Below are 25,100 nucleotides of genomic sequence, written 5' to 3'. Positions count from 1 at the left end.
TGCTGGGTCTGTTCTGCTGGTTGGACAGGACATACCCAGGGATGGTGATTGTGGCGTCGGCATGTTTCCCCCAGCTGGTGGTGCTAGAACAGTGGACACAGCCTCAGAATAAGGGGGAGGCCTTTTAAGACTAAGATGAGGAAGAATTTCTTCAATCAGAGGGTTGTGAATCTTTGGACTTCCTGACCCCAGAGGTCTGTGGAGGCTTAGTCATTGAGTATATTCAAGAAAGTGATATGGAGATAATGCAGGAAAATGGGATTGAGGTAGAAGGTCAGCCATGATCCAGTTGAGTGGCAGAGCAGGCTCGAGAGGCCGAATGACTTACTCATGCTCCTATGTTCATGTCTGTGCTCACTGACCTGCATGACTCCACATTAAAGAAGGCCACAATTTTTAACTTCCCATCATTGTTTTCAAATCCCTCTTTTATAAGACATTCAGAAGTGCTGCAAATATAATTGGTGTAGCAGAGTTTTACAATTTTGGTTTGCCGTTTGTGTTCTTGTTTGAAAGTATCTGTGTTTTTAGCAGCAGATGATAACGATGCCATTGTGCTACCAAATGCTTGTTCATACATTCCCATTTCCAAACTGAATAGATAGGTTTAAAAAACAAGAGGGTTCATTCACAAGAAAAAAAGGACTGAGGCATTTGAGAGAAGCCTGGTAGATGGCATCAAAGTACAGCAATGAGCCTAATGGTGTTTAAAATTTCTTGCATTGAAGATGATATTTTGGCAAGGATGCTCCATATAAATAATACATTACAATTTCACTAGCCATGTCTAAAAATAGTGCTGTTGTGGTGTTACAGATGTTAACTGTATGGCATCCAACAATTATGGCAGAGCAGTGGACGCACTTCACAGAATCACAGAATTGTTACAGCGCTGAAGGAGACCATTCTGCCCATCGTGTCTTCACTGGCTCTTTGAATAAGCAATTCACTTAGTTTCATTCTCCTGCCTTCTCTCCATAACCCTGCACGTTCTTTCTTTTCAGATAACAGCCTAATTCCCTTTTGAATTCTTTGATTGAATCTGCTACCACCACTGTTTCAGACAGTGCATTCCAGACCTTAACCACTCATTGCATGAAAAAGTTTTTTCTCAAAGAAAGGTTTTTGCTTCTTTTGCCAATTACATTAACTCTGTGCCCTTTCATTCTCGAACCTTTAACAAGTGGGAATAGTTTCTCCCTATCTACTCTGTCCAGACCTCTCATAATTTTGACATTTTTGTTATCATTTGTTTTGAGATTTCTAAGTAAATGTTTTACACAGCCATGTGCCCATATCAGAAATTCCGCTTCTGCTGCTTTCAACTGTTGAACTATAACATTAACTCACTATATTTAAACCATGTTTTATTGCCTGTTTAGGGCAGTGTGGAGCACTGTATGATTGGTGTGATGATCTTGTCTGAACTTACACAGGAAATGAACATGGTACGTATGCATTTCTCATGCTAACTTACATTTTGAACAAGGCTAGTCAAGACCAATTGCAGTATTCAGGCCAAACAATTTAGCAATAACGAATAAAATCGGAAACAGGAGGAGGTTGGGGAGCACATAGGAACAGTTAGAAGCGGGGGAAGAAAACAATTACAGCATTTTTCTCTCCATTAACAATATTATGTATTTTGATGCATTTTATTAGAGTTTTTGCCTTATCAGAACAATGATGCTGCTGCAACTGGAATTAATGCACTCCTTGTACAATAGGGCACTTCTTTCAAGAAATCAAACAGGGCTCATGGTCCTCCTTAAAGGAATGGGTTGTTCCTGTGCATCCCTTTGCATCAAGCTTTGCATTCCCATGACAAAGGTCTGAGACCTACTCACTCACTCACTCTGGCCAGGGAAAGGAGAGGATATATTTTCTGATTTGAAGAAAAAGGGTAAAATATAGCCAGAATTCAAGCTTATCTAAGTGTCCTCATACCAGCTGAATTAATTATGTGCATATTGTACTGCAGGCTGATTCAACAAGACCACTATCCAAGCACCGAAGAATAGCTACCTCATTTCGTGATATATGTTTACGAGAAATCTTCACATTGGCCTGTACACTACTGAGAGAGGTAAGACAATATTCAGCCTAACAACTTGGGGGATAAATTTAATTCACAAAACATTTTATTGATGCATTGGAGCACTAGGCACTGATACCATGAGCTGTTTATTACACTTGGCTGTAGTCCCAAAGCTATTTGGTTTTCTTTGGAGCATGGCGCAATAACAATATTTTGTTGGTTTTATCCAGTATTTCACTAGCATCCAACAGCCACAGCTAAATTAATTGAACTAATCAGTTTTAAAAAACCTAATATATGTTTATGAGTTTATTCAGAGCCACTTGCGAGCAAACTAATGCTAGATTTGTAGAGAAATATTTTTGCTTACAAATTAATGTGGCTCTGTTTCAGCCTCTCTCCAACACTCAAAGTTTACTTTATTTAGCACATGTGTAATGTTTGACTGCATATGTAATGTTTAAAATGTTCTCCAAACCATAAAGTAAAAGAGAAATGAAATGCTGACCAGAAACTGAAAAGCAAACAATTACTTCTGCTGCTTTAATATTATGCTCTCATTTCCAAAATGGTGATCTGTAAAGGAAGGGAAAGAAATGTTATTGCAATCTAAAACAAAATCAGAAAATGCTGGAAAAACTCAGCAGGCCTGACAGCATCTGTGATGAGAGAAAAACAAAGTTAATGTTTCGAGTCTGTATGAGCCTTCTTCAGAGCTGAAGAGAAGTGGAAATGTGATGAAATTTATACTGTTTAAGCGGAGTAGGGCAGGTGGAGCTGGATAGAAGGTCAGCGAAAGGTGGGGTCAAAGGAGAGATTGACAAAGATGTCATGAAACTAAAGGACAAAGAGATTGTTAATGGTATTGGTTTGTGCTAAAAAGGTGCTAATAGTGGCGTAAAGGTAAGAAAGCAGAATGCGATTGTAGCAGAACTAGGGTAGCATTGTGTGAAAGAACAATATGGAACAGGCGGCCCTGTAGGGTTTGGGGTGGGGAGAGGGGGCAGTGGTGGGGCAAAAAAATTGAAAATGGGATAAGAAAGAGGATAAAATTACGAATAAATGAATAAAAATAAAATAAGTGGATAAAAAATAAATGTAAAAGAAAGGGGATTAACAAAAAGGGGGTGAGGATGGAGGAGAGAGTATATTGTCTGAAGTTGTTTAATTCAATGTTAAGTCCAGAAGGCTGTAACGTGCCTAATCGGAAGATGAGGTGCTGTTCCTCCAGTTTGCGTTGGGCTTCAATGGAACATTGCAGCAGGCCAAGGATGGCCATGTGGGCTTGAGAGCAGGATGGTGTGTTGAAATGGCAAACGACAGGAAGGTCTGGGTCATGATTGCAGACAGACTGGAGGTGTTCTGCAAAGTGGTCACCCAGTCTATGTTTGGTCTCCCCGATGTAGAAGAGACCGTACTGGGAACAGCGGATGCAGTAGACCAAATTGAGGAAGGTACAAGTGAAGCGCTGCTTCACTTGAAAAGAGTGTTTGGGCCCTTGGATGGTGAGGAGGTAAAGGGGCGGGTGTTGCATCTTCTGCAATTGCTGGGGAAGGTGCTGTGGGAAGGGGAGGAGGTGTTGGGGTTGATGGAGGAGTGGACCAAGGTGTTCCAGAGAGAACGGTCCCTACAGAATGCTGACGGGGTGGGGTGGTGGGGGGATGGGGTTTGAGGAGATGAGAGGATGATGTGTTTGGTGATGGCATCATGCTGGAATTGGCAGAAATGGCGGAGGATGATCCTTTGAATGCAGAGGCTGGTGAGGTGAAAAGTGAGGACAACGGGACCTTATCATGGTTCTGGGAGGGAGGGTAAAGTGTGAGGGCAGAGGCACAGGAGATGGGTTGGACATGGCTGAGGGCCCTGTCAACCATAGTGGCTGGGAAACCTCGGTTATGGAAGAAGGAAGACATATCAGAAGGGCTGTTTTGGAAAGTGGCATCATCACAACAGATGCAATTGAAGTGAAGGAACTGAGAGAATGGGATGAGTCCTTACAGGAAGCAGGGTGTGAGGAGCTGTAGCCAAAGTAGCTGTGGGAGTCAGTGGGCTTGTAATGAATATTGGTGGACAGTCTATCACCAGAAATGGAGACAGAGCGGTCAAGGAAGTTAATGGAAGTGTCGGAGATGGACCGGGCTTGAAATTGGGAGCAAAATTTTGATCAATTTTTCCAGGTCCAAACAAGAGCACGAAGCAGCACCGAAACAGTCATTGATGTATGGAAGAAAGTGTTGTCGGAGGGGGCCTGAGGAGGACTGGAACAAGGAATGTTCTGCATACTCCACAGGCATAACTGGGACCCATGTGGATACCCATAGCCACACCTTTTTGGACGAAGTGAGACAAGTTTCGGGAGAAATTATTTAGTGAGAGAACAAGTTCATCCAGGCGGAGGAGAGTCATGATGGATGGTGATTGTTTGGGCCTCTGTTCAAGGAAGAAGCGGAGAGCCCTCAGACTATCCTGGTGGGGGATGGAGGTATAGAGGGTTTGGACACCCATGGTGAAGAGGAGGCGGTTAGGGCCTGGGATCTGGAAATTGTTGATATGACCTAGGACATCAGAAGGATTGCAGATGTAGGTGGGAAGAGCCTGGACAAGGGGAGAGAGAATGGAGTCAAGATAGGAAGAAATGAGTTTCGTGGGGCAGGAACAGGGTGACATGATCGGTGTACTGGGACAGTCCTGTCTGTGGATTTTAGGAAGGAGATGGAAGTGGGCTGTCCGGGGATGGGGGACTATGAGGTTGGAAGCTGTGGAGGGAAGATCTCCAGAGGAGAGGAGGTCAGTTATAGTCCTGCTACTGGCATGTCTTCCTCCTTCTTTAACTGAGGTTTCCCACCCACTGTGGGTTGACAGGGCCCTCAGCCGTGTCCGACCCACCTCCCGCGCCTCTGCCCTAACACCTTCCCCTCCCTCCCAGAACCATGTAGAGTCCTCCTTGTCCTCCCTTTTCACCCCACCACCCTCTGCATTCAAAGGATCACCCTTTGCCATTTCCTCCAACTCCACCGCCAAACACATCTTCCCCTCATTCCCCCCTGTCAGCATAAGGACCGTTCCCTCCGGGATGCCCTGGTCCACTCCTCCAGCACTGTCAACACCTCATTTCCTTTCCACGGCACCTTCCCATGCAATCGCTGACGGTGCAACACCTGCCCCTTTACCTCATCACCGTCCAAGGGCCCATACACTCCTTTCAGGTGAAGCAGCACTTCACTTGTGTCTCCTTCAATTTCGTATACTGCATTCGCTGCTCCCAATGTGGTCTCCTCTACATCGGGGAGACCAAACATAGACTGGACCACCACTTTGCGGAACACCTTCGGTCTGTCCTTAAGCATGACCCAGACCATCCTGCTGCTTGCTATTTCAACACACCATCCTGCATTCATGCCTACATGTCCGTCCTTGGCCTGCTGCAATGTTCCATTGAAGCCCAAAGCAAACTGGAGGAATAGCACCTCATCTTCTGATTAGGCACCTTACAGCCTTCTGGACTTAACATTGACTTCAGACCATAAACTCTTTCCTCCATCCTCACCCCCTGTTTTTATCATCCCCTTCTACATTCATTTTTTTATCCACTTATTTTTATTTTTCTTCAATTATCCATATTCATATAGTTTTATCCTCTTTTATATTCCATTTTCTATCTATTTTTTCCCCACCACCTGCCTCTCCCCCTACCTCATCCCCTCCAGGGCCATCTGCGCTTGTTTCATATTGTTTTTTCACACAATGCTACCCTTGTTCTGCTTTCTTACCTTTACGCCACTATTAGCGCCTTTTTTTTAGCACTAATTACTACCCTTAACAATCTCTGTCATTTAGTTTCATGACATCTTTGTCAATCCCTCCTTTGTCCCCACCTATTGCTGGCCTTCTATCCAGCTCCACCTGCCCCACCCCTCCTTCAGCAGTATAAATTTAATCACATTCCCACTTCTCTTCAGCTCTGAAGAAGGGTAATACGGACTCGAAACGTTAACTTTGTTTTTCTCTCTCCACAGATACTGTCAGACCTGTTGAGTTTTTCCAGCATTTTCTGTTTTTGTTTCAGATTTCCAACATCTGCAGTATTTTGATTTCATCTTAGTTATTGAGATCTAACTGATTTTAAGGCACAAGGAAATAATTTGACTGCACAATATTACAAACAGATAAAAGAACGTGTCATCAGGAGCCAAATCAAGATATTGGGTGCATTTTATCCTTGGGCAGCATTATAAAACTGGAGATACTGAATTAACTGCCTGTTATATACTGGGGATTCCCAACTCTCCCCAGAACAAAACTGCAGCATCCCAGGAGATCAGCAATTTAAATTTACCACTGCAGTCCGCCCTCACTCTCCAACCCAATGGTGTCATTTTACTGCCAGCACACAGGGCTGAGCTTGGCTGGTCTGGGAGCTTAGAGAGTGGGGGTCTGGGAGCTTGGAGAATGGGAGACTGTGGACTGGGTGCTTGGAGAATGGGGAGACTGGGAGCTTGGAGAGTGAGAGACTGGGGACTTGGAGCTTGGAGAGTGGGAGACTTGGGAATGGGAACTTGGGAATGGGAGCTTGGAGAGTGGGAGACTCGAGAATGAGAGCTTGGTGAGCGGGGAGACTCGGGAATGGGGGCTCAAAGAGAAAGGGGGAATGGGGACTCAGGGAGACTGGGGAATGTGGGCTTGGAGAGAGAGAAAGATTGGGGAATGGGGGCTTAGAGAGAGAGAATGGGGAATGGGAGCTTGGAGGAGAGAGAAAGGGAGACTGGGAATGCGGGCTTGGAGGAGAGGGAGGGAGACTGGGGAATAGGGGCTTTTTCTTATTTACTCATGGGATGTGGGCATCGCTAGCTAGGCCAGCATTTATTGACCATTCATAATTGCCCTTGAGAAGATGATGGTGAACTGCCTTCTTGGAACCCCTGCAGTCCATGTGGTGTAGGTACATCCACAGTGCTATTCGAGAGGGAGTTCCACGATTTTGGTTCAATGACAGTAAAGGAACAGCAATATATTTCCAAGTCAGGATGTGAGTGGCTTGGAAGGGAACTTCCAGGTGGTGATGTTCCCATGTCTCTGCTGCCCTTGTCCTTCTAGATGGTAGTGGTCGTAGGTATGGAAGGTGCTGTTGAAGGAGCCTTGGCGAGTTCCTGCAGTGCATATTGTAGATGGTACACACTGCTGCTAATGTGCGTCGGTGGTGGAGGGAGTGAATGTTTGTGGATGTGGTGCCAATCAAGCGGACTGCTTTGTCCCGGATAATGTCAAGCTTCTTGAGTATTGTTGGAGCTATGCTATTCCAGGTAAGTGGAGAACATTCCACCACACTCCTGACTTGTGCCTTGTAGATGGTGGACAGGCTTTGGGGAGTCAGGAAGTGAGTTACTCGCTACAGGATTCCTAGCCCCTGACCTGCTCTTGTAGTCACAGTATTTATATGGTGAGTCCAGTTCAGTTTCTGGCCAAGGGTAACCATGTTATGGTATATTGATAGTGGGGGTTTCAGCGATGGTAATGCCATTGAATGCCTGTATATGTGTGTGTGGGTCTGTGTGTCTGTCTCTGTGTGTGTGCGTGAGTCTGCCTGCGTGAGTGTTTGTGTGCGTGCATGTGTGCGAGAAAGAGAGAGAGAGAGAGACAGAGCTGGTGATTTTGTGTGCGAGTGAAAACCCTGAGACTTGGAGTGAGCTGGAAACACACACACGCTGCCTTCCTCATCCTCCACCTCAAAAACCTACTGACAAAGCAAATCGGGAGAGGAGGAAACCCAGGTTGAAAGGCAACCCGCTTCCGATGCCTGCTTTTGTATCAGTTCTGCTGAGGCCAACATGGAATGTGTGCCACCAGAGGTGAATGCAAGGTCAATGTTAGTGAAACCCAAGTCCTTAGCTCAGACCTGGTCCCCACCCCTTCCCTTGTAACCCTGGGGCCTAGTCTGTCTCTCTCTAGCTGTGCTCCTTAAGTGAAAAGGCAAAAAAAAAAGTTTTATTGGTGAACTCTGCTGCTTGGCACATTTTAATGGGATTTTTTATTATTTACCCCTCTTTGAAATGCATTGGTTTGGCATTGATATTTTTGAAATTTGTGCTTAATGTTGTGAGAAAACTTATCTTACCAAAATTTGAGCATCAGCCCCTTGAGTGAGAAAAAAATTGACATGTTGCCGCCGCCCCCCATTTGAAAAGGTTGGACAAGCCTGGTTTCAATGTTTCGGAATGTGTCTCCCTCCTTTCTGTTTGGTGCTGACAAAACTCTCTACGGTCACTTGTACTGGCCAGTTAGTTTTGGTTGTTTGTGATTTTAACCACGAGTCAAGCTAACATTTCTAATATTCAAGATAACATTGCAACTGAGACCTGCTTTACGAATGAGTAACTTCAGATTCTAAATCTGGATTGAAGTTCTTTCAGTGGATGGTGCAATTATTGGACTGTGTTGACTGCAAGTCCTTTCTTGCCAATGGTTGAGGTCAGAGACTCAGAGAAGTATCTATGTTTAATTCATAAGAATATAAGAAATGGGAGCAGGTGTAGACAATACAGCCTGATCCACCATTCAGTACCATCTTGGCGGACCTTCTGCTTCAACCTCATGTTCTCACCTGCTCCCCATATCCCTTGATTCCCTGAGAGACTAAAAGTCCATTTATCCCAGCCTTCATTACATTCAGTGATAGAGCATCCATAACCTGGGGTAGCAAATTCAGATGTTACACAACCCTTTGATTGAACAAGTTTCTTCTTCCTACAATCCGAAATGATTGACTTCTTATCCTGAGACTGTTCTAGATTCCCCACCCAGGGAAAAGAACCTCCCAGTATCTGCCCTGTCAGGCCATTTCAGAATCCTGTGTGTTGCATTGAGATCACCTCTCGTTCTTCCAAACTCAGGAGAGTATAGGCCCAATTTACTCGGCTTTTCATCATAGGACAACTCCCTCACCCCAGAATCAATCTAATGAATCTTCGCCGCACTCCAAAACAAGTACATCCTTCCTTAAATATGGAGACCTTAATTGCACACAGTATTCCAGTTATGATCTCACCAAAGCCCTGTACAATTGTAGCAGGACTTCCTGATAACTGTACTCAATTCCAGTGCAATAAAGGCTAACATGCTATTTGCCTTTCCTAATTGCTTGCTGTACACTTTGAGTTCCTTGTACAAGCACAACGAAGCATCTCTGAACATCAATATTTCACCAACATTTCATCAAATGGCAGGTAGCGTATGGAATCATATGGAGCAAGTTCCCTCCTCCATGTGTGCTGTGATGTTCATTATAATCTAAACTATCTGAATGAGTGTTTACATTGGGTCTGAAGCCCAAGTCTATTGCTTTTCTTATGTAAGGTATCGTGGATATTTGGCCAAATAAATTATTATTAGGGCTTTAATAAAATTATTTGTAAGCAAAGGAACCCTGAAGACTTTTGAATAGTAGTTAGCGCAATTAGCTCAGCCTGCAGGTTGTGAACCAAACAGTTTGGGGCTATAGGGTGAGTGAGGTTTAGTGAAGCAGGTACAGGGAGTGAGGTGCAGAGTGAGTGAGATCTAGGATGAGCTAACTAATTATTGCTTGGAAGCAAAGGATTTCGGCAAATTCCTAAAGTCTGCGCTAATTAACTTTGTGAGCCTACAGTTCATAAGTACCTGACCTAGGGTCCTTACATCATGTTAAGTCTGTGCCGTGGAACCATTACTGCAGATTTGATCATTCTCAAATTTTGTTATCCGAGTGTCATGGTTTGCTGTTACTGAATCTGTCAAATTCTGTTTTTATTGTATGAGATTTTGTTCTTCATATGGGTGTTCTGGGGATTGAGTTCCACAATCCTGCCTGAAAACCAATGACCCTTGTAAAACTATGCACTAGTGTTGGTATTATTTACATGTGCTTTTCTGATTTTACTGATGTTTTGCGGGCAGCATTCTGTAATTCCCTCCATTTTTCTATGAAAATTAAGAACTAGTGCCCTTGCCCTTAATAAGTGTTGAGCGCATGTGTAGCAGTGAACCACTGAGCAGTGACTGAATGGATACTGTTGCAAAACAACTTCAGAGTTGTGCATTAATAAACATGATGTTTTTGCTCAACGTTGTAATTTTTAAAATGCTGTAAGTTTTGAATTACTTCTTAAAATTTATCCTTCAGCTGTGTGTTGCTGGCAAGGCCAGCATTTTCTAGCCTATCCCTGGCTGATCATGTACAAATGAGTAGCTTTCTCAGCCACTTCAGAGGTCTGCTAAGAGTCAACCACGTTGGATTGGAACTGGAGTAACGTGTAGTCCAAAGAGGATAAAGATGTCAAGTTGCCTTCCCTAAAGGGCATCAGTGAACCAGTTGAGTTTTGATGACAGTGTAATAGCTTCATGCTCATTTTTAGGGGAGGCAAAGGCGTAGTGGTATTGTTGCTGGTCTAATAATCCAGAGACTCAGGGTAATGCTCTGGGGACCTGGGTTTGAATCCCGCCATGGCAGATGGTGGAATTTGAATTCAATAAAAATCTGGAATTAAAAGTCTAACTATGACCATGAAACCATTGTTGATTGTTGTAAAAAAACCCATCTGGTTCACTAATGTCCTTTAGGGAAGGAAATTTGCCGTCCTTACCTAGTCTGGCCTATATGTGACTCCAGACCTACAGCAATGTGGTTGACTCTTAAATGCCCTCTGAATGATGGGCAATAAAGGCTGGCCTGAATGATTAAAAAAAATACTTTTAAGTTTTAAGTTCTAAATTTTTTTGAAATTAATTCAAATTCTCAAAACTGGAGTAACATGAAGTCCAAAGAGGATAAAGATGTCAGGTTTCCTTCCCTCACGTGGTGAGCTTTGAATTACTGTTCACTGGATTATCCACAAAAAAAATCACTCTTCACAACATAGTGAAGCTTTTTTATTTTACCCCACCCTCCCCACAATCCAAATTTCTTCACACCTGACCACACAGATTCTTGTTGGGTGCTTTTTCACAATGCAAAACAGAAAATAGGTCCTTGTGATCAACACAACATCTGATGGTGTCTTTTAGCCATAAACCAACCAGAGGAATGTAATTATAAAGATCGCTATACTTTCAGTCCATAGGTTGTTTCCATTTTAAGATTCTTGTTCTGTTTAGGTGTTGACAAAGCCCTTAAACCTTCAGGACCAAAGGCAACACAATTTGGTTATGCAACTCCTCAAGCTTGTCCTGAACTGCCTTAGCTTTGACTTCATTGGGAGCTCAGCCGATGAATCCACAGATGATCTTTGCACTGTGCAGATTCCAACCAACTGGAGGACAGGTGAGATGGGACAACAAAGGAAATGGCAAGACTGCTCTTGTTTTATTTAAATTGTATGAAGTTAATTTGGGGGAAAAAATCAGGCTTCCATTTAAAAATAAATAATTGAAAACCCATAAACACTAGAAACTGAACTAAAAGCAGAAATTGATCAGCATCTGAAAGAAGAAAGATAGATTACATTTTGGGTTAATTCTCATGAAGCATTCCAGCCAAATATTAATCTTTGTCTTCTTGGTGTTGCTAGCCTGCCACATATTTCCATCAATTTCTGTTTAAAGTCCTTCCTTTTTATTTAACAATTATTATTTCTTCTGGTATTTTGATTTGTAGAATATAATTTGTGTTACTACTGTTTCGCTATAGTTTCAGATTCACAGACTGCAGCAGCTGAACCATGTATGGGAATCAAGGAAAGCTATAAAGAGAATAAAAGCAAAATACTGCGGATAAGAAGCAAATTACTGTGGATGCTGGAAATCTGAAATAAAAACAGAAAGTGCTGGAAATACTCAGCAGGCCTGGTAGCATCTGTGGAGAGAGAAAAAGAGTTAATGTTTTGAGTCTGTATGACTCTTCAGAGCTGTAGAGAGGTAGAAATGTGATGGATTTTATGCTAGTGAAAATGAGGAGGGGGAGGAAGGACAAAAAGGAAGCTCTGGGCTAGGGTAGAGGGTGAGTGAGATTAAATAACAAAGATGCCATGGAATGAAAGGCCAAGGGAGTGGTAATGGTTGTAGCAAAGAAACAAAGCATTGGTCCAGTGAATGTTAATGGCAGAATAATGAAGGTCTCTGTCTGAAAGCAGAAACATGAAAACAATTTACAGGATTTCCCAGCATCCGCAGTTTTTTTGTTTTTAAAACAATTTACAGGCTGGCTTTAAAAAAAATTGAATGAAAATGGAAGACAGAGTTCATGGCCTGAGTCCAGAAGGCTGTAAAGTGCCTAATCGGAAATTGTAGCGCTGTTAATGAAGCTTGGGTGAGCTTCACTGGAACACTACAGGCTGAGAACAGAAATGTGAGTGTGAGAGCAAGGTGGTGAATTAAAATGGCAAGCAACTGGAAGATTGGGGTCATGCACAAAGTGGCCACCCAGCCTGCGTTTGGTCTTCCCAAAATAGAAGAGACCACATTGTGAGCAGCAAATACAGTAGACTAAAGTAAAAGAAGTACAAGCAAATTGCTGCTTAGCCTGGAAGGAATATTTGGGCCTTGGACAGTGAGACAAGAGGAGGTAAAAGGGCAGGTATTACCCCTTCTGCAATTGCATGGGAAGGCACTGTGGGAAGGGGACGAGGTGTTGAGGATAATAGAGGAGTCGACCAGAGTATTGTGGAGGAAACAGACCCTTTGGAATGCTGACAGGGGAGGGGAGAGGAAGATGTGCTTGTTGGTGGAATCACGCTGGAGGTGGTGGAACACCTCTATCAAATCGAACCAACCCTCTTTTCTGTAAGGAGAACATCTCAAGCTTCTCCAATCTATCCACATAATTGAAGTTCCTCATCCCTGGAACCAGTCTGGTCAGTCTTTTCTACACTATCTCCAAAGTCTTCACATCCATCTTAAAGTGGGTATCCAAAATTGAAAACGATACTTTAGTTCAGGCTGAACCAGTGTTTTATAAAGGTTCATCATAACCTTCTTGATTTTGTTCTGTATGCTTCCATTTATAAAACCCAGGATCCTGTATGTCTTTTCAATCACTATAATCAACCTGTCCTGCCGACTTCAATGATTTGTGTACATATACCCCAGATCTCTGTTACTGCACCCACTTTAGAACTGTACCCTTTATTTTATATTGTCTCTCCTTGTTCCTCCTAAAAAAATCACTTCACACTACTCTGCATTAAATTTCACTTGCCACCGGTCCACCCATTCCACCAGCCTTCCTATTTCCTCTTGAAGTCTATCATTATTCTTCACACAGTACAAAATATTTCTGAGTTTTGTGTCATATGCATATTTTGAAATTGCACCCTGAACACCCAAGTCAAAGTCAATAATATTAAAAAAGCAGGATTCTAGTCCCAACCTCTGGGAAACCCTACTTAAATCCTCCTCCAGGTCTGCTAAACAACCATTCAGCAATATTCTCTGTTTCCTGTCACTTAGTTAAATTTGTATCCACTTGCTATTGTCCCTTTTATTTCATGGGCTTCAACTTTGCTGGGAGCCTATTATGTGGCACTTCACTAAGTACCTTTTGGAAGTCCATGTTTAACTGCATTACCATCATCAACCCATCTGTTACCTCATCAAAGTACTCAATCAAGTTAGTTCAATATGAAATAAAATCAGGAAATGCTGGAAATACTCAGCAGATCAGGCAACATCTGTGGAGAGAAAAACAGTTACATTTTCAGTTCGATGAGTTTTCATCAGAAATGAGAAAAGTTAGAGATGTATTACATTGTAGAATCAGAGAATCATAAAATGTTTATACCCTAGAAGGAGGCCATTCAACCCATCGTGTCCATGCTGGCTCTTTCAAGAGCGAATCAGCTAGTTGCACTGCCGAGCCTTTTCTCTGTAGCCCTGCAATATTTTTCTTGTTAGATAATTAATCAATATCCTTTTGAAAACCAAAATTAAATCTACCTTCACCACACTTGCAGGCAATATATTCCAGATCCTAACCATTCATATCAAATTAGTGTTCCCTCGTTTGCGACACTTCAGTGGGAATTGTTACCCCCTGTCTGCTCTGTACAGAGCCCTCAGGATTTTGAATACCTCTATCAAACCTCCTCTCAACTTTCTCCTCTTGAAGGAGAACATCTTCAGCTTCTCCAATCTATCCTCATTGCTGAAGTCTCCCTTCCCTGGAACCAGTCTTGTAAATCGTTTCTGAGCCCTTTGCAATACCTGCACAACCTTCAGAAAGCATGGTGCCCAGAACTGGGGGCGCTACTCCAGCTGAGGCCAAAACAGTGTTTTACAAAGGTTCACCATAACCTTCTGCCACCTTCAATGATTTGTGCAGATATACCACTGGATCTCTCTTTTCCTGCACCCTTTTTGGAATTGCACCCTTTATTTTATATTGTTTCTCCTTTTCTTGCCACCAAAATGTGTTATTTCACACTTCTGTGCATTACATTTCATCTGCCAGGTATTTCCACCCATTCTGCCTGTCTGTGTCCTTGTGAAGTCTATCACTAAACTTCTCGCAGTTGTCAATACTTGCATGTTTTGTGCCATCTGCAAATCTTGAAATTGTGCCCTGCACGCCCAAGTCCAGGTTATTAATGTAGATCAAGAAAAACAGTGGTCCGAATACTAATCCCTGAGGAACCCTCCTCTGTATCTTCCTCCAGTTCAAAAAACAGCCGTGCACCACGACTCTGTTTCCTTTCACTCAACCAACTTCATGTCCATGCTGCCACTGTTTCTTTTTATTCCATGGCCTTTAACTTTGCTGACAAGCTTGTTATTTGGTACCTTATCAAAAGCCCTTTGGAAGTCCATGCATCAACTACATTTCCCTCCTCAACCCTCACTGTTACCTCGTCAAAAATCTCAAGTTAGTTAAATATAATTTTCCATTAACAAATTTGTGCTGGATTTCCTTAAACAATTCACATTTGTCCAAGTGACTGTTAATTTTGTAATGAGTTATTATTTCTAGAAACTTTCCCACCAACAAGATTAAACTGATTGGCCTATAGTTGCTAGGTTTATTCTTACACTCTTTGTTTGAATAAGGGTATAACATTTGCATTCTGGCACCACCCCTGCACCTAAGGAGGATTGGAAGATTTTGGCTAGTGCCTCCTCAGTTTACACCTTTATTTGTCTCAGTATCCTCGGATGCATCCCATCTGGTCCTGATGACTTATCAAATTTAAGTAGAAGGAGCCTTTCTAATACTTATTCTTTATTAATTTTCAGTCCATCCTGTGTCTCAGCTACCTCCAATTTCACCATGACTTTGGAAGCATCTCCTTCCTTGGTAAAGATAGATGCAAAGTACTCCTTTAATACGTCAGTCATGCCCTCTGCCTTCATGCAGAAATCTCCCTTTTGGCCCTAATCGGCCCACTCCTTTTACCATTCTTTTACTATTTTTATGTCAAAGAAAACTTTTGGATTCCCTTTTATGTTGGCTGATAATCTCTTCTAATAATCTCTCTTGGCTTCTCACTTTTTTTTTGCTTGCTTTCTGAACTTTCCAGATTCAACTTAGTTCTCAATTGTATTATCAACCTGAAAGCTGTCATGCGCACCTTTTTTCTGTTTCATCTTAGATTCCATCTCTTTCGTCATCCAGGGAGCACTATCTGTTTGTCTTACCATAGCCCTTGTGAAAATCTATCTCCACTTCACCTGAATCATATCCTTTTTAAAGGCAGCCTATTGTGTCTTTGCAGTTTTGCCTGCCAATCTTTGATTTCATTTTACCTGGGCTGGATATGATCTTGCCCCATTGAAACTGGCACTCCTCCGATTAATCATTTTTATTCTAGTTTGCTCCTTGTTCTTTTGCCAAGCTTTTAAACATTTTAAGTAAGTGAAAGATGTTTGTGAGGGATGGTGGTGGAAGTGGAAAAAGGTAAAAAGGGAAGGTCTGTGATAAGGTGAAAGGTCGGAGTGACAGAAGAGTTGGTGGTACAGGGCCAAAGAGATTGGTAATGGGACAAGTAAAGAAACAAAAGATTTGTCTCGAGGTGGTGTGAATGGCAGAATGATAAACTGCTGCCTTCTGAAAGCAAAAATAGGGGAAAAAGGAGGGTATAACCAAAACCTGCAAAGAAATAGAAAACAAAGTGGGTGCAGTGAAGAGCGGAGTTAATAGGATGGGTGTTACTTCTCCTGAGTTTGCAGGAAAAGGTGCAGTGGGAAGGAGAGTGTGGGAGGAGAGCCCCAAACCAGGCAGTCAGCAGTACCTTGAGAAGTGTGCGAGAGGGCCACCGTGGGACAGGCAGTCAGCAGCACTTAGAGGAGAGTGTGAAAGGACCACCCTGGGGCTGGCAGCCAGCAACACCTAGAGGAGAGTGTGAAAGGACCACCCTGGGGCAGGCAGCCAGCAACACCTAGAGGAGAGTGTGGTTGGAGGACCCTGGACAGGCAGTCAGCAGCACCTGGAGGAGAATGCAAAAGGAGGACACTAGGACAGGCAGCCAGGAGCTCCAAGAGGAGAGTGCGAGAGCAGGACCTTGAGCCAGACAGCCAGCAGCACCTAACTTCACAAGAGAAACATAAGTTCATTGGTTGGTGACAAGCTGCTGTTAGGTGGAAGGTAGGAGTGACAGAAGAGTTGGCGGTACAGGGCCAACGAGATTGGTAATGGGACAGGTTGCTGCTGTCACGTAGCTGAGAATTAGAACAATTCATTATTTTAAAAAGAAGGGGCTACTTACATTTAAATAAAAACACAAGCAATCGGGAAATAACGTTAAGTGGAGGCTAGATAAAATAAAGTTGCATAAGTAAAGCAAAGTAAAATAAAGTTAATGCAAGGGAAGTAAATTGAAACCATGGCAGGACAGTTCGGTCGCTGGATATGTGCATCTTATAATATGTGGGAAGTTGTGGTTGCTACCCGTGCCCTAGACGACCACATATGCAGGAAGTGTCACCAGCTGCAGAACCTTGAGCTCCGGCTTTCGGAGCTTGAGTGGTGATTGGAGTTACTGTGGCACATTTGCTAGGCAGAGAGCCTCGTGGATAGCACGTTCAGAGAGCTGGTCGCATTGCAGGTTAGGAGCCTAGAGGCAAAAAGGGAATGGGTGACTGCCAGGCAGCCCAAGAAAATTAGGCAGGTAGTGCAGGAGTCCTCTGGGGTACCACTCACCAATCGGTTTTCCTTTTTGGATACCAGTGAGGGCGTTGGTTCCTTGGAGGAGCGCAGTCAGAGCCACGTTTGTGGCACCACAGTCAGCTCTGCTGTACAGGAGGTGAGAAAGAAGGTAAGAACAGTGGTGATAGGGGATTTGTTAGTTAGGGGAACATACAGGCATTTCTGTGGCTGTAGACGTGAATCCAGGATGGTATGTTGCCTCCCTGGTGCCAGGGTCAAGGATGTCACGGAGTGGCTGCAGGAGATTCTTCTGGGGGAGGGTGATCAACCTGAGGTCGTGGTCCATATAGGTATCTATGACATAGGTAGGAAAGGGGATGAGGTCCTGAAAATAGACTTTAGGGAGCTAAAAAGGAGATTGAAAAGCAGGACCTCTAAAGCAGTAATCTCAGGATTACTCCCCATCCCACATGTAAGCGAGTGTAGAAATAAACACATGGCTGGAAAGCTGGTTTGGAGGAAGGGCATCAAATTTCCGAGACATTTGGACCGGTTCTGGGGACGGTGGGACCTGTACAAGCCGATCTACACCTGAACAGGACTGGGATGAATATCCACGCAGGGAGATTTGCTAGTGCTGTTGGAGGCAGTGTTTAAATTAGATTGGCAGGGGGATGGGAACCAGAGGGCAAATTCAGAGTAGGGAATGGGAGATAAAGAATTGGTGAGTGACTCTGAAAGACAGAAGTAGCACACATTAAAAAGTGTACAGCACAGCAATTTGGCAGGGTTAAAAGATATATATGTAAATACAAAGAGTGTAGTAAATAAAGCCAATGAGCTGAGGGCACAGATAGACACATGGCAGCATGATATCATGGCTATAACGGAACCTTGGCTTAAGGAGGGGCAAGAATGGCAACTCAACATCCCTGGATATAGAGTTTTCAGGCAGGATATGGAGGGGGATAAAAATGGTGGGGGTGTAGCATTTTGGTTAAAGAATCAACTCCAGTTGTGAGGAGGGATGATATACTAAATGAAGCATCTATTGAAGCCATATGGATTGAGCTCAGAAAACAAAAAGGGCAGTCATACTGCTAGGAGTGTACTGTGGGCCTCCAAATAGTGGAAGGGAGCTAGAAGGCCAAATATGTAGATAGATTTTTGAGTGCAAAAGCAATAGGGCTATAATCACTGGGGTCTTCAACTATCCTAATAATTGGGATATGAACGATGTGAAGGGCATAAAATTCTTGAACTGCATTCAGGAGAACTTTTTTATCCAGCACGTAACAAGCCCAACGAGAGGGGACACAATTAGGAAATGAAGCTGGGCAGCTGGTTAAAGTAGCAGTGGGGGATCATTTTGGAAATAGTGACCATAATATAGTTAGATTTAAAATCATTATGGAAGAGAATGATAGAACAGGAGTTAAATTTCTAAATTGGGGGAAGACAAATTTTATAAATCTGAGAGGTGAGCTGGTGAGAGTGGACTGGATCCAGCTATTTGAGGGAAAAACTGTGTCAAATTAGTGGGAGGCATTCAAGGCAAGATTCTATGAGCACAGTGTAGGCATGTCCCCACAAAGAAAAAGGGCGGTGCTGCCAAATCTAGAGCCCCCTGGTTATCAGAAGCATCCAGGCCAAAATAAAGCAGAAAAAGAAAGCTTATGACAGTCACAAAAGACTTAATACGGTAGAAAGCCTAGCGGAGTATAGAAAGCACAGGGGTGAAGGAAAAATGAAAAGCAAAGAAAGGATATGAAAAAATTTTGGCAGGTAAAATCAGAGAAAATCCTAAGATGTTTAACCAGTACATTAAGAGCAGGAGAATAACTAAGGAAAAGGTAGGGCCTATTAGAATTGTACATGGTAACTTGTGGGTCGATGCAGAAGATATGGGCAGGGCTCTCATTGAGTACTTTGCCTCTATCTTCACTAAGGAGAGGGATGATGCAGACTGCCTAGTTAAAGAGGAGGAGTGTGAAATATTAGATACAATAAGCATAGTGAGAGAAGAAGCACTGGAGGGACTGGCATCCTTGAAGGTGGATAAATCACCAGGGCCGGATACATTGCACCCCAGGCTTTTGAAGGAAGCCAGGGAGGAAATAATAGATGCTCTCAGGATCATTTTCCAATCCTCACTAGATACAGGTGAGGTCCCAGAGGATTGGAGGTCTGTGAACATTGTACTGTTATTTAAAAAGGGTGCATGAGTAGGCCAGAAAATTACAGGCTGGTCAATCTGACTTCAGTGGTGGGCAAATTATTGGAAACAATTCTGAGAGACAGGAGAAACTGTCACTTAGAAAGGCATGGATTGATCAGGGTTAGTCAGCATGGTTTTATTAGGGGAAGATCGTGTCTTACTAACTTAATTGAATTTTTTGATGAAGTAACAAGGAGGATTGATGAGAGTAGTGTAGTAGATGTCGTCTACATGGATTTCAGTAAGGCATTTGACAAGGTCCCGCATGGCAGACTGGCCAAGAAAATGAGATCTCATGGGATCTAGGGGAAGATGGCAGGTAAGATCCAAAATTGGCTCAGTGAGAGGAGACGAAGGGTAATGGTCAATGGATGTTTTTGAGAATGGAAAACGGTTTCCAGTGATGTTCCACAGGGCTCAGTGTTGGGGCCCTTGATGTTTGTTGTACATATTAATGATTTAGACTTAAGCGTGGGAGGCATGATTTGGTAATTTGCAGATGACACAAAAATTGGCTGTGTAGTTGATAGTGAAGAGGATAGCTGTCGACTCCAGAATTATATCAGTGGTTTGGCTGAGTGGGCGGATAAGTGACAAATGGAATTCAATCCAGAAAAGTTTGAGGTAATGCATTTGGGGAGGGCAAACAAATCAAGGGAATACTCAATAAATGGGAAGTTATTGAAAGGGTTGAGGAAGTAAGAGACCTTGGAGTACATGTCCACAGGTCCGTGAAGGTGGCAGAACAGGTGGACAAGGTGTTAAAGAAAATAAATGGAATGCTTTCCTTTATTGGGTGAGGTATTGAATACAAAAGCAGGGATGTAATGATGGAACTATATAAAATGCTGGTTAGGCCACAGCTGGAATTTTGTGTACAGTTCTGGTCACCACATTACAGGAAGGACATAATTGCTCTGGAGAGAGTGCAGAGGAGATTTACGAGCGTGTTGCCAGGGCTTGAAAATTGCAGCTATGAGAAGAGATTGGATAGGCTAGGCTTGTTTTCCTTAGAATAGAGGAGGCTAAGGGGTGACCTCATTGAGGTGTACAAGATTGAGGGGCCTAGATAGGGTAGACAGGAAAGATTTGTTCTCCCTAGTTGAGGGATCAATTACCGGGGGCATAGATTTAAGGTAATTGGTAGAAGGATTAGAGGGGCCATGGGGAAAAGCTTTTTCACCCAGAGGGTGGTGGGCGCCTGGAATTCACTGCCTAAGTTGATGGTTGAGTCTGAAATGCTCAACTCATTTAAAAGGTACCTGGATGTACTATAACCTGCAAGGCTATGGACCAGGTGCTGGAAAGTGGAATTAAAGTGAGTGGCTAGTTTCTTTTTTTTCTTTTTGGCTGGTGCAGACACGATGGGCTGAATGGCCTCTTCCTGCACCCTAACTTTTCTATGGGCCTATGGGAGGCTGTGTTCTGAGTGATTGAGGAGTGAATCAGGGCGACATGGAGAAATGGTCCCTTTGGAATGCCGAAAGAGGTGGATGGGAAAATTTGTTTAATAGTGGCATCACGCTGGATGTGGCAGAAATGGCATAGGATTTTCGATTGAATATGGAGGTTGGTGGGGTGGAAAGTGAGGACAACACAACCTGTTGTGCTTTTGGATGGGAGGAGATGGGGAGGACATGGCCGAGGGCTCTGTCAACCAGGATGGAAGGAGATCCTTGGTTGAGGACAATGGAAAACATATCAAAAGCATTTCTATTGAAGGCTGTATTATCAGAAGAGATGCAGAGAAACTAGGTGAATGGAATGGAGTCCTTACAGGAAGCAGGATGTGAGGAAGTCTAGTCAAGTTATCTGTGGGAGTCCCTGGGCTTAGAATGAATTTTTGTTGATAACCTATCAATGGGGAAAGAGAAGTCAGGGAAGAGTCTGAGATGGTGAGAGAAGGGTGGAAATTGGAGGCTGTTGACATTTTCCAGTTAAGGTGAGCGCAGAAAACAGCACCACTACTGTCATCAATGTTCTGGAAAATGAGGTGAGAGAAGGGGCCCAAGTAGGACCAGACCAAATGATGTTCCACATATCCCACAAAAAGTTAGGCGTATCACAGAATCACAGTGCAGAAGAGGCCCTTCGGCTCATCAAGTCTGCACCGACATGTCAGAAACACCTGACCTACCTACCTAATCCCATTTACCAGCACTTTGCCCATAGCCTTGAATGTTATGACGTGCCAAGTGCTCATCCAGGTACTTTTTAAAGGATATGAGGCAACCCGCCTCAACCACCTTCTCAGGCAGTGCATTCCAGACCGTCACCACCCTCTGGGTAAAAAAGTTTTTCCTCACATCCCTCTAAACCTCCTGCTCCTCACCATGAACTTATGCCCCCTGTGACTGACCCTTCAACTAAGGGGAACAGCTGTTCCCTATCCACCCTGTCCATGCCCCTCAATCTTGTACACATCAATCAGGTTACCCCTCAGTCTTCTCTGCTCCAACGAAAACAACCCAAGTCTATCCAACCTCTCTTCATAACTTAAATGTTTCATCCCAGGCAAAATCCTGGTGAATCTCCTCTGCACCCCCTCCAGTGCAATCACATCCTTCTTATAATGTGGCAACCAGAACTGCCCACAGTACTCCAGCTGTGGCCTCACCAAGGTTCTATACAATATCTAGGACCCATGTGGGTACCCAGAGCAGCACCACCTATTTGGAAGAACTGAGTGGAGTTGAAGGAGAATTTGTTCAATGTGAAAACAAGTTCAGCCAGGTAGAGGAGGGTAGTGATGGATGCAGACTGGTTAGGCCTCTGTTCAAGGAAGAAGAGGCCTTCCTGGTGCGGGATGAAGGTTTAAAGAGTTTGGATTCCGCAATGAACAGGAGACAGTTTTGGACAGGAAACTGGAAACTGTTAGGGGAATGGAGGGCGCAGAAGAAAACTGACGAAGGGGAGAAAAAGTACTATCATGATAGGAATAAATCAGCTCAGTGGGACAAGAACAAGCTGAAAGGATAGGTCGACCAGGGCAGAATGAGATAAAGATGATTTGCTGTCAACAGATCTGTTCTGACTTTTCTTAATTAATCAACACTTGTCCAAATAACTGTTAATTTTCTTTCAGATTATCATTTTTAAAACCTTCCTCCCCCACCCCACCAAGGTTAAACCAACTGGTCTGACTGGCTAGGTTCATCCTTACACTCTTTTTTGATCAAGGGTGTGACATCTGCATTTCTCCAGTCCTCTAGCACCGCCCTTGTATCTGAGGAAGATTTTGCGAATTTGGTCAGTGACTCCGCAGTTTCCTCACTTCCCTCAGTATCCTCGAATGCATTCCATCTGATTTAGGTGACTTATCCATTTTAAGTGCATTCAACCTTTCTAATATCTCCTCTTTATCGATTTTTACATCAGTCCAATGTCTTAGCTCCCTTTGTGTTTTGTCCATGACATCTTTGTCAATCCCTCCTTAGCTGTCATCTATCCCTGACCCTCTATCTTCTACCTGCACCACTCGCACCATTTCTACTTCTCTTTAGCTCTGAAGAATAGTCATACCATCTCAAAACATTAACTCTGTTTCTCTCTCCACGGATGTTGCCAGATCTGCTGAGTTTTTCTAGCATTTTCTGTTTTTATTGTCTTAGCTCCCTCCTCCTTCACTATTAATTCAGCAGCATCTCCTTCCTTGGTAAGGACAAATGCAAAGTATTCATTTTTTCCTCCACCTCCATGCACAGAACTCAAATTTCGTTCCCTAATTACCCCAATCCTCCTCTTACCATTTTACAACATATTACAATTATAAGCCTAGAAAATTTTTGCATTTGCTTTTAAGTCAGCTGCTAGTCTGTTCTCCTACTCTGTATTTGCCTCTCTTATTTCATTTTCACTTCTCCACTGAACTTTCTATATTCTGCCTGGATCTCGCATGTATTATCAACTTGGTATCTGCCATATGCACCCCTTTTTTGCTTCAGCCTATTCTTTCTTTTGTCCCCCGAGGGTCTCTGGCTTCTCTTGCTCTACTATTCTTCTTCAAATACGTGTCTTGTGCCATGTGGGAACTCCAGGACATTTGTAGCTTGCAGGAAGTGCCATCAGCTGAAGAAGCTCGAGTTCTGGTTTTCAGAGATTGATCAGCTGGCATCACTGCAGCCCAACCGTGAGATTGAGTGCTAAGTTTCAGGAATTGGTTTACCTGTAGCATAATTGTGTGCAGGCAGAGATGGAATGCATGAGTGCCAAACTGACAAGGAGGACCAAGCAGGAAGTGCAGGAGCCCTCTGAGTGCAAATATAGAAATATACCTTAACTGCAAACAAACCATCTAATTTTTAAAGGCAGCTGCAGGTTTGTCAGCAAATTTTTGATTTCAGTTTAGCCTTGGTCATATTTGTTTCTACCCCACTGAAATTGGCTCTTCTCCAATTAAGAATTTTTACTCAGGATTGCTTCTAGCCCTTATCCACTACTAACCCAAACTTTATGATATTAGGATCACTGTTCCCTAAATGTTCCCCAACTGACACCTATCCACTTGACCTGCCTCATTCCCCAAGGACCAGATCCAGTAATGACTCCTTCGTCATTGGGCTGGAAACGTGCTGATGCAGAAAATTCTCCTGAGCACACTTCTAAATCTCTTCCCCTCCTCTGCCCTTTATACTATTAGTATCCCAGTTTATATTATGATATTTAAAGTCCCCCATTATTGCTACTCTATAGCTTTTTATGCCTCTCTGTAATTTCTCCACGGCTTTGATCTTCTATACCTTTCTATTTGGTGGCCTATAGTTGTGGAATTGGACCTCTACGGCTTCTTAACTCTAATCAAGTAGATTCTGTCCTTGGCCCGTGTAGGATGTCCTCTCTCTCCAGCACTGTCACATTCTCCTAAGTCAATACTGCCATCTCTCTTCATCGTTTCCTCTCTATCTTTTCTGATCACCTTATATTCATTTAACACCCAGTCCTGTTCTTTTTGAGCCAGGTCCCTGTTATCACTGCGATGTCATACTCCCATGTGCCTGCAGCTCTTCAGACTTATTTACCACACTAATCCAGAGCTCACAACCTTTGAATCTGTACTTGTTTCCTAAAATCTACCTGCAGGACCTTATCTCGCTTTCTATCTCTTTTGTTAGTACCGATATGGGCCACGACCTCTCACTGTTTACCCTCCTCCTTCAGAATGTTCTCCAGCTAATCAGATGCACCCTTTACCCTAACACCAATTAGGCATCATGCTGTCCTGGAATTCTGCCTGCAGCTGAAGAAACACCTTTTTGATCTCTTACCTATTGAATCCCCAATCACTATTGCTTTTCTGACCTTCCTCCTACCCACCTGTTTGGCTGAGCCATCCATGGTTCTCTGGCTATAGTCCCCAGAGGAGCCATTGCCTTCACCAGTATTCAGAACTGAATACTGCTTCAAGGACAAGATGCACTCATGGCTCCTGCACTACTTGTCTGGCCTTCCTTGTCAGTTTGCCAGTCATCCATTCCATCGCTGCCTGGATACATTTACATTACGGTCGGTCACTTCATGAAATGCTGCTCTTAGCCTCGCAGATACACTGTAGAGATGCCAGTTGCAGGGCAATCCCTGAAAACCGGAAATTGAGTTCCTCCAGCTGATGATACTTCCCGCACGATACAAATGTCCTGCATATGAATTTGGAGCAGGAGTATGCCATTGTGCCCCTTGAGCCTACTTTGTCATTCAATAAGATCATGGCTTATGTGATTGTGGCCTCAATTCCACATTTCGCCTACCCCCATACCCTTTGACTCCCTCGTTAGTCAAGAATCTATTTACTTCAGCCTTAAAAATAT

The 25,100-nt window shown here is 43.4% G+C and overlaps 1 protein-coding gene across 1 annotated transcript in view; it reads left to right on the top strand.

Annotated features, from left to right (window-relative positions):
- The window catches only part of LOC121281476 (ran-binding protein 17-like), a gene marked incomplete at its 5' end in the record, with an annotated part of 1,080,904 nt that overhangs the window by 109,658 nt on the left and 946,146 nt on the right, over window positions 1–25,100 (top strand). Inside the window, 3 exons of the mRNA XM_041194421.1 lie at window positions 1,383–1,448; window positions 1,982–2,086; window positions 11,162–11,327. Of these exons, the coding sequence (XP_041050355.1) occupies window positions 1,383–1,448; window positions 1,982–2,086; window positions 11,162–11,327 (337 nt within the window). The remainder of the gene's footprint in view (window positions 1–1,382; window positions 1,449–1,981; window positions 2,087–11,161; window positions 11,328–25,100) is intronic.

Source organism: Carcharodon carcharias, chromosome 8 (genome assembly GCF_017639515.1).
Source record: "Carcharodon carcharias isolate sCarCar2 chromosome 8, sCarCar2.pri, whole genome shotgun sequence".
Classification (NCBI taxonomy): Eukaryota; Metazoa; Chordata; class Chondrichthyes; order Lamniformes; family Lamnidae; genus Carcharodon; species Carcharodon carcharias.
Note: the sequence above shows the minus strand (reverse complement) of the source record. Positions and strands in the feature narration are given on the sequence as shown.